The sequence below is a fragment of the Sturnus vulgaris genome, chromosome 21 (genome assembly GCF_052056855.1).
Source record: "Sturnus vulgaris isolate bStuVul1 chromosome 21, bStuVul1.hap1, whole genome shotgun sequence".
NCBI lineage: Eukaryota > Metazoa > Chordata > Aves > Passeriformes > Sturnidae > Sturnus > Sturnus vulgaris.
Window position 1 is genome coordinate 9,878,264 of NC_142263.1, and position 16,012 is coordinate 9,894,275.

The 16,012-nt window shown below is 51.6% G+C and overlaps 1 protein-coding gene across 1 annotated transcript in view; it reads left to right on the forward strand.

Annotated features, from left to right (window-relative positions):
• The window catches only part of GALNT17 (polypeptide N-acetylgalactosaminyltransferase 17), a 208,048-nt gene that overhangs the window by 66,995 nt on the left and 125,041 nt on the right, over positions 1–16,012 (forward strand). The window contains exon 3 of the mRNA XM_014881477.2: positions 8,295–8,461. Coding sequence (XP_014736963.1) covers positions 8,295–8,461 — 167 coding nt within the window. The remainder of the gene's footprint in view (positions 1–8,294; positions 8,462–16,012) is intronic.

Here is a 16,012-nt window from a genome sequence, read left to right on the forward strand (position 1 = left end):
AGCAGCAATCTCTGGGATAGGAATCTGGGGGAGAATTCCACTTCCTGAGCACTAATTCTGTCTCTCACACACCCTTGGCTTTAACATGGCAGTTCCATAGTTCATGGTAGAAAAGGCATTTAAATATGTGTGTGGAACTCCTTCTCTGCTCCTGAGCCATGTTTTACAGGAACAGCTCCACAGCCCTGTGGAAGATGTGCCAACGTAGCCAAACACTTCTATGATGTTCATGGTGTTTTTAAGGACAGGAAATAACAAGTCATTTATTCTACTGATCAAAAGAATATTTGCCTGTTTAAATATTCAAACCCTTGAGCCTGCTACAAGACTGAAATGTCAGGAAGGGATAAGCTCCTGATAAGCACGTTAGCTGGATTTATTTAGTGTGATGGCCAAAAGAGAAATCATTAATAAGTCAGGATCCAGACTGGGGAGATCCTGGGTGCTCAGAATTAAAAATAAAGGGTGGGGGGTGTGGGCAGGCAGGAGGAAGGGAGACTCTGATATGGAGGAGAGGAGAAAATCTGGGAGAACATATCATTAGGATCTGCTTTTATAAAGAGGAGTGCTGTCCATAATCAGAATCACCACATTCTTTGTCTGCCCTGTGCTCATCCACAGGTACACAGGATCTGGATGGGCTCAGATGATCTTTAAGGTCCCTTCCAACGAAACCCCACTCAATGATTCTGTGATCTGGGTCTATTTTGTGGCAGCTGGCACAGATTTTTGTGTCTGACTCTTCCTGTGTGCTGAGTGTCTGTGGTGGCTGAGCCCACACAGTTGGAGAGAGGTGCAGTAGGACCCCACTGGGAGCTGTAGGAATAACTCCAGAGGGTGAGGGAGCAGCACAGAGCCCCAAAGCCATGGGTGTTCTGCAGACCCAGGGTGTTCAGCCCTCTCCATGGTGGTTGCTGCTGGTGGCATTTCAGAAGAACAGGTAGAGGTGTCCCCTTCATGCTTTGGGGGTCATTTGTGTCCTGAACACAATGATGTCTTGAGGGGCATCCCTGGGAAGATGAGAGATGTGCAGCATTAGAGCTGATGGTGCTGCAGTTATGAAATAGGCACTGAAACCATTCAGTGTGGGCAGACTCTGCTCCTCACACCCTCCCTGTGGGCAGGTCCCACTCCTGCACTGGCCATGAGTGTGTTCCCTAAGAGCACAGCACAGTCCTGAGTGCTCCAAAGTCATCCTCCAGGGTGCTGCCATCCTTACCTGTGCCAGGCACCAGTCAGGCCAAGGCACTGTGTGTTCCAGTGGCTGCACAGAGCAGGCTGCTGTTTTCCTGCTCTTATTTTATTGACCTTTTCTCCTGGCTGTGTTTTCCAGACCTGACATCTGTCCAAAGCAGAGCAGGGCCTGCCCATCCTGAGTGGCTTCTGTTCCAGCCTGTGTGCAAGGTGGGCACTGCACAGGGTGTCCTTTGTGTGTCCTTTGTGTCCTGGGTCTGAGGGATGGACAATTGTCATGGCTTGAACCTGACAGGAGGGGACAGCCAGGGAGGGTCGGGCCCTGCTCCCAGGGAACAGGGACAGGAGGAGAGGGAACGGCCTCAGGCTGGGCCAGGGGAGCTTTAGATTGGATATTGGGGGAAATTTCTCACTGGAAGGGTGGCTGGGCATTGGAAGGGGCTGCCCAGGGCAGTGGGGGAGTCCCCACTGTGAATGTGGCATTGAGTGGTGAATGGGGTGGTGCTGGAGTAGTGCTGGCCTTAGAGGGCTTTTCCAGCCTCAGTGATTCCATGGTTTATGCCCAAGGAAGGACAGGAAGCCCAGGACCCTGTGTGTGACCTCTTCCCTCGGACTGTAGGGGAGGTTTGAGCCCTTCCCTGTATTAGAGGGTTCTGTGTTCCACTGGCATTTCTTCACTTTCCATTTGGCCTCCCTTGCCTTTGCCTTGGCCAAGCCCAAGTGGAGCTGGCAGTGTCCCTGCACTGGGACTGGGGCTGAGCTGGCAGTGTCCCTGCACTGGGACTGGGGCTGAGCTGGGGCCCTGCACTGGGACTGGGGCTGAGCTGGCAGTGTCCCTGCACTGGGACTGGGTGCTGGGGCTGAGCTGGCAGTGTCCCTGAAGCAGGGACTGGGTGCTGGGGCTGAGCTGGGGCCCTGCCCTGGCCTGGCTGCTTGTTTGGCCATGGCCAAATCTCCACACAGAACCTCTGCTGTTCCACAGCCTGGAGCAAAACAGCTCAGGGCAAAAGGTTGTGTCTCTGTGGTGGGTCCATAAAATGCAAAAATGCATCCCCAGCCAGAGGGTGGGACTGCTGCACCCAGTGAGGGTGAGGCTGGATTTTTCTCTACTTGCTTATTAGAACTGTGATTATAAACCACCATCAATGTTCTGAGTCTGAGCAGCAGCCACTTTTCCTTCAGTGGGGTTCTTCTAATATCTCTTTACTTCTTCACCTCTTTACTCCTCCCAGTCTGTGCCTCTCTGGATCTTGACAAGCTCTGCCTGTGCCCCCTGTTGGCTCCAGAGGGCTCCAGGCTGGATTCAGTAGAAGAGCATCATTAGGAAAATCAAATTACTGCTGGATAATTTCAGATGGCCTGTTGCAGCCTGGTTTTTGTCTGAATCCAAGTATTCCCTTTAAAACTTTGGACATATTTGAAATCCAGGGAACTCTGACCAGAGGAATGGAGTGCTGCTTCTTCCCTGGGAATGGGGACAGCTACACTTAATGGGATTTCATCTCCACTTAAAACTTTGGTGAGCATTTCATATTGGCAGTGGGGGAAGGGGCCATGCAAAAGGCACAAATTAAGGAACTGTGGCAGTCTAGAAATTTTGAGATGTGTGCAGAGTAGATGTGGGAGCTGTCAGGAGTGGATAACACGTCATGGCACAGCATGGAAGGTGGAAGATAATTCCTGTGCCCAAGGGTGGATATAATCTTTGATGCAGCCTCTGGGATTAAGGATTGCAGATCTCTCAGGATTAGCAGGATTTCTGCTCAGTGATCTGGGGGGCAAAGCAAGCTGCAGCAATAGTGCCCAGCTGCTCCCTGAGCTCTGAGCTGTTCAGGGCATCACAGATTCATAAAATACCCTGGGTTTGAAGGGACCCCCAGGAATCACCCAGCCCAGCTCCCAGCCCTGCACAGACCCCCCAACAATCCCACCCTGGGCATCCCTGGCAGCTCCTGCAGCTCTGGCAGCCTCGGGGCCGTGCCCATTCCCTGGGGAGCCTGGGCAGTGCCAGCACCCTCTGGGGGAAGAACCTTTCCTGATCTCCAGCCTAAAGCTCTCCTGAAAGAATTGAATGTATTATTGGCCCTTCATGAAATTGTTTTCTTTCTGAAAGGTCCCACCCACAGCACAGACATCCCTGGCAGCTCTGTGCAAACCTGGCCTGATCTGAAGCCTAGGGAGTGCCTCTGTTATCTTGGAACAGTCCACACTCCAGGCTGTCCATAAACTGCATTTATTGGTGTTGATCAGTGGGTTATATTGGGAAAGGAAGGTGTAGAAACCATTGGGGTTTGGCTGATGCCAGGCAGGGCAGTTGCAGGTGGTTGATGGAAATGGCTTTGTGCCCCAAAGAACAGGTGAGAGGTGTTAATTGAGTGATAGAGTGGATCTTGTTAAATCACTGGGCAGGAAGAGGTGGTTTGTAAGTGTTAGCTGCCACTTTGTGGCCTCTCTCCCGTGCTCCAGGAGTGTTTGCTGTGATTCCAGGTGATTTTTCTGCTGAGGGATCGCGAGGCAGTAAATGCTGGGATATCCCTTTTCTGTTACTGAGACAGACAATAAACATCCTAATCTCACTGGCTGCTCTGAAGAGTGGATTTACAGCTGTGTGCTGAGCAGAAAACAAACGACCAGAGGATTCAAAGCAGGCTCTGCAGCAGGCAAACATGTGCTGGAGCAGAGCTGGGCTTTTATGCTTTTTGTCTTTTGAATTTGGCTGACTTGATTAATCCAGCCTGATGTGTGCCACGCTGTTCAGCAGAAACTCAGCCCTGCTCCCCTTCTCAGCCTTCCTTTGTTTTGGGAGTTTCTTACATAAACCAGGAACTGCAAAGATTCAGGTGAAAAGATGTTCTCTGTAAATGCATTTGTTTTGTGGGTTTCCTTTGCAGGTTCTCATGTTTGCAGACTTGGGCTTTATGCAGAATAAAGATCTGGGGCCCAATAAAGGTGGTGGTGGTCACAGTGGAGGAGTTGTGTCACCTCTGCACCCTGGAGGATGTTGGGAGTTGTTTTATGCAGAGACTGGTGTCAGTCATCAGCTCCTCAGTCTGTTCTGAAGTAAGAAAAGATGTCCTGAGCTAGAAGAGACCCCCAAGGATCACCCAGCCCAGCTCCCAGCCCTGCACAGACCCCCCAACAATCCCACCCTGGGCATCCCTGGCAGCTCCTGCAGCTCTGGCAGCCTCGGGGCCGTGCCCATTCCCTGGGGAGCCTGGGCAGTGCCAGCACCCTCTGGGGGAAGAACCTTTCCTGATCTCCACCTAAACCTCTCCCTTCATGCCTGAGCCCTGGACCAAGGACAGAGGAAACCCCTTTTTTTCCCCCTGTTGAAGGCCAAGAACATTTCTCAATGAGACCTCAACAAGGTCCTTAAATTAAGCCCAGTGCTGAACATGGGGAGTTTTTCCAAAGCCTTCTCAGACTTGGAGAGTTTTGTGAGCGTGATTTAATGGAACATATTCAAGCATGATTTAATGGGACATAAAATGCCTCTTTGATATCCCATTGATCTAAAGGAGAGACAAAACTGTAAGGTGGCTCTTTCTTTGCACTACTGATTCATGATATTTTGATATAAATCCTACAAGCAGGTGCCAGCCTAGGCTTAATTGGAGAGAGCAGGATTTAGTGGGGCAAAATGTAATTGTGTAACCTGCACTAATTTGTTTCCAGATGTTGGCAGGTGCTCTGTGCTGGGCCAGGGAGGTGTTTCCCACCTGGCAGGGCAGGGGTGGGGAGGGACCCCCTGCAGCCTCCCTCAGGTTTCTCCAGTCAGGCCCTGTTGCAAACTGGCCCAGTGCCTCTGTCCTGCAGATGTGACAGGACATTGCCTTGGGGCCACCTGCAGATGTGCATGAGGCTGAAGAGGAGCTGCTCCACGGGCAGGGAGAGCTTTGTGAGACAGCTTTTGGTACTGATGGAATGATGAATGTGCCTAAATTCAACATCAAATGATGGCCTTTGGCTGGGTAGCTAATCACTGGCACTGCAATGTATCGTGGTCTAAATACAAACCCTTGTTTGTAATTTAAATGTAGAAGTTTTCAAGTGTAGGGAGTGTTCCCCTGAGCATTCGGTGTCCCAGAACAAGACTTGCTTTGGGCTGGCCAGATACAAGCATGAGCTGGGTGTTAGAAATAAAACCTGAGATTCACAGAATCCCAAGTGCTTTGGGTTGCAGGGACCTTAAAGCCCATCTTGTCCCATGGCAGGGACACCTTCCACTGTCCCAGGCTGCTCCAACCCCAATGTCCAACCTGGCCTTGGGCACTGCCAGGGATCCAGGGGCAGCCACAGCTGCTCTGGGCACCCTGTGCCAGGGCCTGCCCACCCTCACAGGAACGATTCCTGCCCATTATGACTCTCTTTGAGCTTAAAAACTATTTCCCCTTATCCTATCACTGCTTGTCCTTGCAGAAATTCCCTCTCCAGCTTTCCCATAGGCCCCTTTTAGGCACTGGAAGGGGCTCTAATGTCTCACTGAATTTTGAAGTATTTTGGCCTGGGATCTGAATTCCAAAGGCCTTGGCTGGCAGCCCACCAAGGGCTGAGGGGGATAACTGTGGGTGTCAGGAGCCTCAGGTGAGGTTCATTGCTTGGGACCCTCCCTGAGCCCCTGGAGCTCCTGCTGGGGCCAGGGCTCGGTGCTGGATTCTCTGTGCTGTTCCTCAGGGTTGTCATTGAAGTTCTGAAGGCAGCTGGGATTTCCCATCTGGTACCTACCCACCATTGCAGAAAAGGCAGCTTCTCAGGTGGCCAGGGTGTTGCTGGGGGTGCAGGAGGGTGCAGGTGAGGAGGGAGGTGTGGGGGCTGCAGGGTTGGGCTGCTGAGCTGCTGACTCCCTGCTCTGAGTGTTCCCAGAACAAAGCAGTGACACCTGTGCCTCTGCCTGCACATGGGCTGAAGGATAGAGCATCCAGATCGGCCTTTTTTCTATGAAAAATGTTGGAAAGAAAAAACCCAAACCACCCAACAACACAAACCCCACCACTCCCCACTCTCACCATTCCTGCTGTTTCCTGCAGCTTCTCCCTGGCCTTTGCAGTGACGTTTGAGCTCAAGTGTTGCTCTCCCCTTTTCCCCTCCCTGCCCCAGGACAGCCCAGCTGTTCCAGGTGTTTTCCTGCACACTTGCAGGGATATTTGCTGGTTTGTCCACTGGAAGAAGCCTCATGGAGCTGCAGGCTGTGGCAGAGCTTTGCTCACCCACAGCTTTTGGCACCAGCACTGAAGTGACCCTGTGTGAGGATCACAACAAACTCGATGTTGATTTGGTTTAAAATTGCTGCCCTGCAGCCCTGTGTGGAGGCCAAAGGCAGCAGAGCAGGGTGTTTGTGCAAAGCCTCTCCTGCCTGTGCAGCTTTGTGCCCCAGCAATGTGGCTTGGCCTTTCCCACTCCTGGCTCCCAGGCTCATCTCCTCTCCCTGGGTCTTTGTCTGCCTGTCCTCGGAGGCTGGGGAGGGAGAGCCTTGGTGCAGGGAGAATGCCAATGAGCAGGAGATGAACCTCAAAGAGCTGGGTTTGGATTTGCCTCCAAAGCTCTTTGATCACAAGCCGAGCTCTTTATCCCCTGCAGCATTCCTGGGGGAAGGCTGCCCAGAGGTGAACAATGATTAAAAGGAAACTCTCCTGCTCCTGTGACAAGCTTGACTTCATTGGAGCAGGTATCAACATCTACCAAAAGCTGTTTTTAATGTCTGAGCCAGTTTAGTTTGGCTTTCCTGGCAGGATTTCAGGGTCACTTGTCACTTTGCCCCATCATGACCATTCTTTCATTCATTTTAGAGAAAGATTTTCCCCTTGGAAGATCCTTTTCAGTGTCCCTTCTGTCGAGCTCTTGGCTTGCTGTAGGGTAGACAATAATTAAATCAAGAAACACAACCATGTTTTCACCCAGCAAACTTGTTTAACTAAAGAAGATTCATAAAGAAAACTATTTCTGTGGAAATCTTTGTCTTCCAAGTCTCATCTGGAGTCTGAGGAACGCTTCTGTTGCCTGAGAAACACCCAGGACAATGAAATGCAGAGGCATTGCTGGGGAGTCGAGGAGCTCTGGGATGTCACTGCCTTTGGTCTTTCTCTGCTTGTCTGGCAGGGTTTGCTCTGTGCACATTCATTGTAATTCTGGGAACTCTGCTCGTGTTCTGTGGCTGATCTGTCATGGATGTGGGAGGGGGGGCTCCTGCCATCCTTACCCCACATGTTGGGGGGGGAAGCTGGAGAGTTGAATTAAACTGTTGGAAGTGATTTAAGATCTCCTGTTTGCTTTCCACAGTTGCTCTGTTAAGAGTTGAGATGAAACATTGCAGGGAAACAACATCTGTGTCCCTGGACAGCTGGGGTCACCTGGAACACCCCTTCCCTCAGAGCTGCCCCAGCCCTGCTCCATGGCTGTCCCCTCTCTCCAGCTCTGGAGTGTCCATGGAACATGGACCTGCTGCTTGCCAGGGCTGGGAACCTGGGAGCTCCTGCTTTTGTCCTGCTCTGAAGTCTGTGTGAGCAGAGACCCGGCCCCAAACCCTGCCCGAGCTAAGGAATGATCCCTGAAACCAGGGGGGTGGTCACAAGGGTTTGGGTTTAACCATCCTGGCTGTGGAGTGCAGAGACACCGGGTCATAACACTGCTTCAGAGGCAGGGATTGCTCAGAAGTATCTGCTGAGAGAGCAAAAACATTTATTGAGACTATTTAACCAAGGCTCATTTTATGTTCATTTCTTTCCAAAGCAAATGGGAAGAAAATTCCCAAGTGCTGTTTAAGAACAAGGCTCATTTCTGAGCACCTGTAAATCTTGGCCAGTGGGACTGAGGAGTTTCCCTTGAACTGCTAGAGGCATTTGCTGTGTTCTGGAGGCCACTCTTGCTCATCTGCCACACAGAGTGAGGCACCACAGGGTGAGGTGAGCTCTGGGTGTGCTCTCTGAGCCCGGGGTTGCTCTGCTTTGCTGTTTTCTCTTCCCAGCAGCAGCGATTCAAGGATGGATTTGCAGGCAGTGCACAGCTGAGAGGTGACAGCCCTGTGGATTTTCCATGTGTGTGGCTGGATGTGCTGCCCCGAGAGCTCTGCTGACCTCAGTCTCTCTCTGCCCTTGGTGTTGCAGGTGCAAAGAGCTGAAATACGGGAAGGACCTGCCCCAGATCTCCATCATCTTCATCTTTGTGAACGAGGCGCTGTCGGTGATCCTGCGCTCGGTGCACAGCGCTGTGAACCACACCCCTGCCCCCCTGCTCAAGGAGATCATCCTGGTGGATGACAACAGCGACGAGGGTGAGCAGCACTGGCAGCCCCAGCTCCAGCAGGAGGGGCTGGATTGCTGGGAATCTCCTGGAGGGGTCTTGGGGCAGGGGTACGTGGGGTAAGGGGGTGGGTGTGCTGCTGGCACAGAGTTCTCTGCAGCTTCTCTGGTGAGGAGCAGGATCAAACCACAGTTACAGCTGAGAGAGTTGTTTGAAAATGTAGCTGAGAGCTGGAAGGAAAGCAGAGAGCCATCTGACCTCTCCCTTCGGTACCATCCAGGAGCTCTGGTTTCAGGGTATCCTTGTTTCTGATAATAACACTTCAGTTGTTGCAGAGATGCACTTCTCAGTATTTGCCAGGATAAGAGCCTGGAGCCCGGAGGGGTTTCTGTTCTGGCACCTCCCAGGGGTGTTAACTGAGATGTTTCCTCTGTGTGTGCCTTGGTTTCCCTGTTGTAAAATACCATCCCAGGCCTTATAGATGGCTGCTGCTCTGCAGAGACCTTTGTTTCTGGAGTTCTGGTTTTAGAACAGGAAAAAGGAAGAAGAGGAAATAATCCCAGCCTACCTGTCCAGGTCAGGCCCTGCCACAACCTGGAGGGGATGTTTGGTTTCTCACATTACACATGAGTGTCCTTTGGTTCCACCTGCTCTCAGTCACTGTTGTCATTCCTTCTCTTCTGGCTTTTGATAACACAGAACTGCAGGAAGCATTTTCAGACTCAACTTCTTCCAAGGTCTTTTTTTCTCCCAATATCCACTTGGACAATGTAATCAGGGCAGTTAAAATCCTCGTGAAGGACAGCAAAGAGTTAAGTGACTTTGTTTATTGCCTTCTTCAGTTGTGCTGCGTTTTCATCCTTTCAATGTTATTTGAAAAAAATTAATCAAGGAGTGCCGTGGATGCTGTGATTGGAGGGAAGAGCAGGGCAGGGTGCAGGATGTGGAGAGCTCATTTCCAGAGGGAGCTGAGAGGTTCTCTGTCTGTGAGGAGAGGAGCTGGTGCACAGAGCTGTTCAGACTGTAAAAATAGGCACTCAAACAACACAGTAATGAGCACCACAGAAAGATGATGACTTCTAATTGCCAGTAAAAGAATCAGAGGGCAGCTCCTCAGCTGGTGGGAATCACAGCAGCTCCAGCTTGGATGGTGTCCACGGTGAAGCTGTGGGAATTCAGAGCTGGAGCCACTTGGCTGGTGAAAGGGAAGTGCAGGTGAGCTTCTGCTGGGGCATCTCACAGTGCCCAGGATTTGGAGGACTTGAAATACCAGCATGAGAGGCTCCTTCTCCAAATTTTATCCTATTAATGGGGCAAAGAGAAGAACTCTTTCAAAGAGAAGCCACTGGTGATAATCACTGAGCTTCTCGCCTCGTTGCTGTGCACAAAGGATGTGTTTCTGAACAGCCTCTTCCCCATTCAGTGTGAGGCTGGTGCTGAGCCAGGTGCTCTGGAGACACTGGAAAGGCACAGGACAGTGAAACAAATCCTTCCCAAAGCATCTGCCTCTTGCACAGGCCAGGGCTGCACCTGGCAGTGAGGGTGAGGATGGAATCCCTGTACCCACCGTGGGATTGCAGGGCACCACTGGGGTTTGCCCCTGCTGGGCTGGGGGATGGCAGGGCAGCCAGAGGGGTGCCCAAAGCTTGGACTGTGTTCAAGCACTTCCAGCTCTGGGGTTTCACAGAACCCCAGAAAGGTTTGGGCTGGAAGGGATCTCAAAGCCCATCCAGTGCCATGGGCAGGGACACCTTCCACTGTCCCAGGCTGCTCCAAGCCCTGTCCAGCCTGGCCTGGGACACTGCCAGGGTTGTGTTGGAGTGTTGTACAGCATCAGGGAGGGAGAGGCAGGGAGATGAACCCAAACCCATCCCACCCCGAGGGTGCTTTGCTTGGAATCAGGAGTGTCCAGAGTCCCTCATGGTGGCCCAGGGCTGTGCTGAGGGTTGAACATCCCTGAGTTGTGTCCTCAGAAACATTGGGATGGAGGTACACAAGGAGAGTGGGGTGAGGACTGAGGTGATTCCATCAGCTGGGAAGGTGAGTTGTTAATGCCAGTGTTCTGCTGCTGAGGCTTTGCAGGCCTCATAACAAATGAGATTTTTAAGGAGGGATTTGAAGGAAGATAATGAGGTAACTTGGCAGATGTTTATGAAGAGCTCCTCCCAAGCGTGTAATAATCTACTTTTCTCATGTAAAAGAAATGATACAAGCCAGAACGCATCTCTGGGACCATGTGCTCCCTCTCAGCATCCTCGAGGAGCTGCAGTGACAGCCAGGAATTATTAATGGCAATAACATTGTCACACAGTTCCCACTAATGGTAGGCAATAATTTAGAGCAGCAATAGCAACATCACAGAGTTGATGCTTTGGATATTACAAACAAAGTCATCATAATAAATAGATTTGGCTTCTACAGGAAAATAATTACAGGAAAATAGTTCCTCATGAGCTCTCAGATTTAGAGATGAATCCTGGAGGATCAAGCAGAGGATGGGGCTGTGTGGGTGTGACTTTGGAGGCTGTGATTGAACAAGAAGGAATTTCTTCAGCCTCTGTGGGAGTGAGGGACAATTTCTGTGGGGATGTGGCTGTAGCCCAGGAAAAGCCTTTGGGGGCTCAGCTGTGTCACCCGAGAGAAGGCTGACTGCAGGGAGCAGTGCCCGAGCCCAGAGCTGTCCCCTGGGTTACCAGGAGCAGTTTTGGGGAAGGTGCTGAAGGCTCGGGACAGTCCCTGGCTGGATTTTGGGTGAGTTTTGTCAGGAGGGAAGAGGAACCACAGCAAATCTGGGTAACTGAAGAATAAAGCACCAAATATTAACAGATTTTCAAATCAAGTTTTAAGATTTGCCCCAGGGGTAGAGGCAAGAGCCACCTGCCCTGCCCAGCTGGCTCTGTGCCCTCCAGGTAGAGCTGTGGCAGCCAGGAGCAGAGCCTGGTGCTGGTGTGAGGTTTTCAGGCTGGAACAAAGAGCTTCTGAAACCTCATTAGACGCTCCCCGCTCTCAGCTTTGTTGTACAACAGCACGGCACAAGACAAAAGTGTGCAGTGAGAGATTAAAGTTAATGAACACCGGCATTCTGATGCTTTATGTCTGAGCTGTAAATAGATAAAAGATGCCAATGTATTGTAACGGGAAAAAAAATCCCTCCTTGAAGGAGAAAGCTTGGGGAGTTGTAGTTTGAACCCCCTTCTCCCTTGAGCTGCACATTACACTTCATAAAGACTCTTTTGGAGGCTGCTTTTGTTTGTGCTTGTTGCAGGGCTGTCATTGCAAAGGCAGTGTGCAGGTTGTGTTCGGGAGTGATAACGAGGTTCCCAGGCTGCTGCAGGATGCAGCCACGTGCCCCTGCGATGCTGTGTTATCTCAGCTGCACACTTTGTCTCAGCCTGTTGCTTAATCATCACCTGCTTTTATTCTTTTTAGTTGTTGTTGTGGCTTTTAGCGTTTTTAATCTGGGATAACATCTCTTTGAAAAGCAAACCTCTCGGAATAAAGGAAACCCTTTGGATAAAAGGCTGCATAAAGGAGCTGGCTACACCGGGGCAGACATGCTCAGGGTTGTAATTTGCCTCGGCGTTGCAAATTCCCGGGACTCGAGGGATCCCCTGCTTGTTTTGCTCATTCCAGCAGCAGCAGTGCCCGTGCCTCGCTCTCCTGGGAGCTGGCTGGGTGTTTGTGCTCAGAGGGGAATTGCAAGGAGCTGAGCCACATCCCAGCCTTTCCCAGTGCTGAATATTCCAGCCTGAGGATGGGTGGGTGTTTAATTGGAGCTGGGCTGTCCCACTGGCGCTCAACTCCGAGGCTTTTGGGGCTCTGTGGGGAAAAGCAGCACAGGGTGAGCTTGTTGGGACATCTGTGCAGGACAGGAGTTGGGATCCAGGATCCTTGTGGGTCCCTTCTGAGAGCAATGCAGGATTTATCTTTACAAACAAGCTGTGGATCTGCTGGTAGATAAAACCAGCACTGAGAGATAAAAGAAACAATGGGAAGGATTCCACTGATTGATGAATGGAAAAAGATATTTGCCTTTACAAACAAACTGTAGGTTTGCTGATAAATGAAATTGGATATTGAAAGATGAAAGAAGCATTGGGGAAAAAAACACGAATTCCATAAGAATTAAAAATTAAAAGGGAGGGTTGTACATTAGAGGGGAATTTCAGGTATCAGGTGTTCTGGGAAGTCTGTGCCTCACAAGTACCTCAGCCCACGGGGAAAGAGAGAGGGAAATGTGGATGGGAAATTGGGATAAAAAGGGAGGCTGTGTCCTCCAAAAATTTGAGAGATCCCAGGGGAATGTCCCATGGCCTCTCCCTTTATTCAAATAAAGTAAAAGGACTCCTCTCCTCTCTGACATAAATCTCTGGTGTTTGTGGATTAATTTTCCTGGCCCTTCCAGCTCAGGGTGTTCTGTGATTCTCTTGCTTTTGCTGAACCAGATGACCAGAGGCTTGAGCTGCATGCCCTGACTGGGACCAGCTTTTCCTGTGAGAGCTGATTCACCCCCTGCTCCCCATGTCACAGTTTCCTCTTGTCCAGCTGCAGGTCAGAAGCTTCAGAGACTCCCCTGGCTCCGAGTCTCCCTGAAAAATGTTCACATTTCTTTACTGCCTGTTGAAGGAGCTGTTTTAATGATTTCTCACAGAAATTCCAGCCCTGGTGACTTTGGAGTTTCAGGCAGGTGAGAATGTGGGACAAGGATGGCTGGGGTCTCCCATGGCACTGGAGCACTGCCAGCCCTGACCCCTGCAGTGTTTCTGATATCACCTTGGTCTCTGTAGGCTTTTCCCACCCATCTGAGCCTGGCACACACAAGGATGTTTTCCTTAGGGGTGTGGAAGAGGTGTGGTCCTTTCCCAGGGACCACCTGGCCAGTGCTGCACAAAGAATTCCCTGCTCTTGGTGATTCCTTCCATTTCTCTGGTGCTGCTGCTCTTTGCTCCTTTCTCTGTGTGGCTACAGCCAGCTCCCACCTTTAGTTCTGGGGGCTACCACGGGATGTGGAGAGGTTTGGGCAGGATTTGGGGTGGGGATGGAGCAGTGGATGTTTCTGTGCTTGCAGTTGGGCTGATGTCTGTGGTGGGGTTACTTTCCTTGGCATCAGATGGTTCCATTTCCCTGGCAGTCCCATTTCCCAGCTCGTGTAGGTGACAAAATAGTTTATAATAGGTAACATAAGTCATTGCAGCTGGGATTTTTAATGGAGCACCAGGTCCACTGAATTCAAGTTCCTTGGACTTGCCCTTCAGAGAAGATCAATAGGGACAGATGGAGAACAAAAGGCAGGATTGAAATGGAACCTTTTGGTATTTTCAGGAGCGTTTCTCTCTGCAAATCTTACCAGGAAGCAGCTCATGAAACAGCAGAGATTAAACCCTCCCAGACTGCATCCTGAATGAGCAGGGATGCTGGGGGTGTGCTCTGAGAGGGGCTCCAGCTGCCTTGAGTGTGTGTGGGATGAGAGCAATGGAGCAGTGTTGGATTGGAGTGAATTCCTGGTTGTGCAGCCCCTGTGGATCCACCACTGGAATCCTCAGGAGTGCAAACCTGAAGGAATGCTCCTGTGGTTAGGGAGGATGAAGGGAGCTGGGGCCACTGCTCTGCTCCCATCCTGGCTCCTGACCTCCTTTACATCTGAGTCCCAGTTTCTGAGCACCAGGCTGGTTATCCTGGCTCAGGATCTCGTGGGTGCTCTCACTGCCAGCCCTGTGCCAGGCAGAGCTGGCAATGGCAGCGAGATCCCTGAGCTGGAGATGCTTTGTCCCTGCTGTGGTTTGTGGGGAGCAGATCCAAGGGCCAGGCTGCCCCTTGGTGTGACAGCTGCCCTGTGCTGCTGTCCCTCAGTGCAAGTCACAAATCCCTGGCATTCTATTCCAGGCCTCCCAACCTTGCAGGTGGAGCTGGGACCTGCTGTGAAGGTGCCTCAGCTGGGGAGGAAACATTTCCTGAGCTGACAGGACAGGGGAGCAGCTTCAAGGTCAGCAGCAGCTCTGCAGCTCCTGAGGCTGGAGCTGGCTGTTCTGACAGTGCAGGGCACTCAGCAACTGCTCACTGAGGGAAACGTGGGGTAAAATCAGGGATAACTTCACCTGACGGGGATTGGGATGAGATTGGTGAATCAGTGATCGTTTCCAGAGGTTTGAGCACATCTGGTCCCACGGGATCAGCATCCCCAGGAGCAGAGGAGCTGTGCCAGTGCAGCTGTGCAGACACTGGGGTTCCACTGATGCTTTTCCACACAGCCACATCAGCCGTGCTCATTGCAAGGGGAGACCTGGGCCAGGGCTCATGGGATCCTTGAATAGGAGTTTCCCAGAGAATTTCATTGTCCAAGGCCAGGTTGGACAGGGCTTGGAGCACTCTGGGTTATGGAGGGTGTCCTTGCTCATGGCAAGGGGTGGAATGAGATGAGCTTTATCCCAAACCATCCTGAGATTCCTGGAGACTGGCATTTCACTTTGTTACCCAACCCTGGATTTTCCACTTGTGCACTTCTGGATGTATGAAATACAGAGCCCACCCCTGCTGAGTGCCAGGGATGTGTGTCATGGTATCAGAGCAGTGCTGTGCTCTGTGCTGTCTCCTCCCAGAGCTGCAGGACAGCTCAGAAGGGTGAGGCTGGCCCAGCTCAGTGCCATCCTCTCCATTAGGGCTGCTCCATTAGGCATGGAAGGAATGTCAGTTCTCCCCAGAAGCTGCGTGCTGTGTGCTGAGCCAGAACGGAGCAGAGGCAGGGAGCAAACCTGGCAACCTGTGTGAGGCTGTGCAGGAATCCCTTAGTGCAGAGAGGGCCTGGAACTGCATTCCCCACTGCTGGCCAGGGCCTGTGTCTTTGGGGTGTTGCTCCAGGTGGGCAGCAGCCCCATGGGGACAGCTGTGTCCCACACTGTGGGCAGGACAGGGCCCTGCTCTGCCAGTGACCAGGGTCAGAGTGGTGCCAGCCATGGCACCTTCCACACCCCCTGTGCCATCCCCTGGTGCTGCTCTGGCCCCGTGCTGCCAGCAGGTCCCTGTGCACCTGTGGCACCCAGGGCACAGGACAGGAGTGGCTGTGGCTGCCTGGGGACATTCTGGGGAGCTGCTGTCACACAGCAGGGTGGGCTCAGGGGTCTCTCCCTGTGCTGCTGTGAGCTGGGACATTGCAGCTCTTCTGTTTCACTGGGGCTTTGCTCTGCTTTCCGCTGCTCAGACAATTCCCCAGGGGAGTTCTCACGTTTTCCTTCTGCTGAGATTCCATCTCCAGTGTGAAAGTTGTTTTAATCACTCCATGGTGCAGTGGTCTGCTGCATTAATGACTTACCTGCTGCCAAAGCCACGTGAGATGCCAAGTGCTGTGCTTGTGGGGCTTCATCTGTCGAAAAAATCGGTGTCTTTGTCTCCTTAAAACCATTTGGGAGAGTTGTTGTCTCCATAAAACCCTGGTTTTGCTCTGAGTGGCTCAGCATGAAATGGAAGTTGCTGAGTTATGGATGTGTGTGATGCAGATGCTTTGAATTGAGGAAGGGGCTCATTTGCTTTATTCTTTTTATTCCCATTTCAGCATAAAAGAGAAAGGAGACTTTGGGGAAATGGAGAT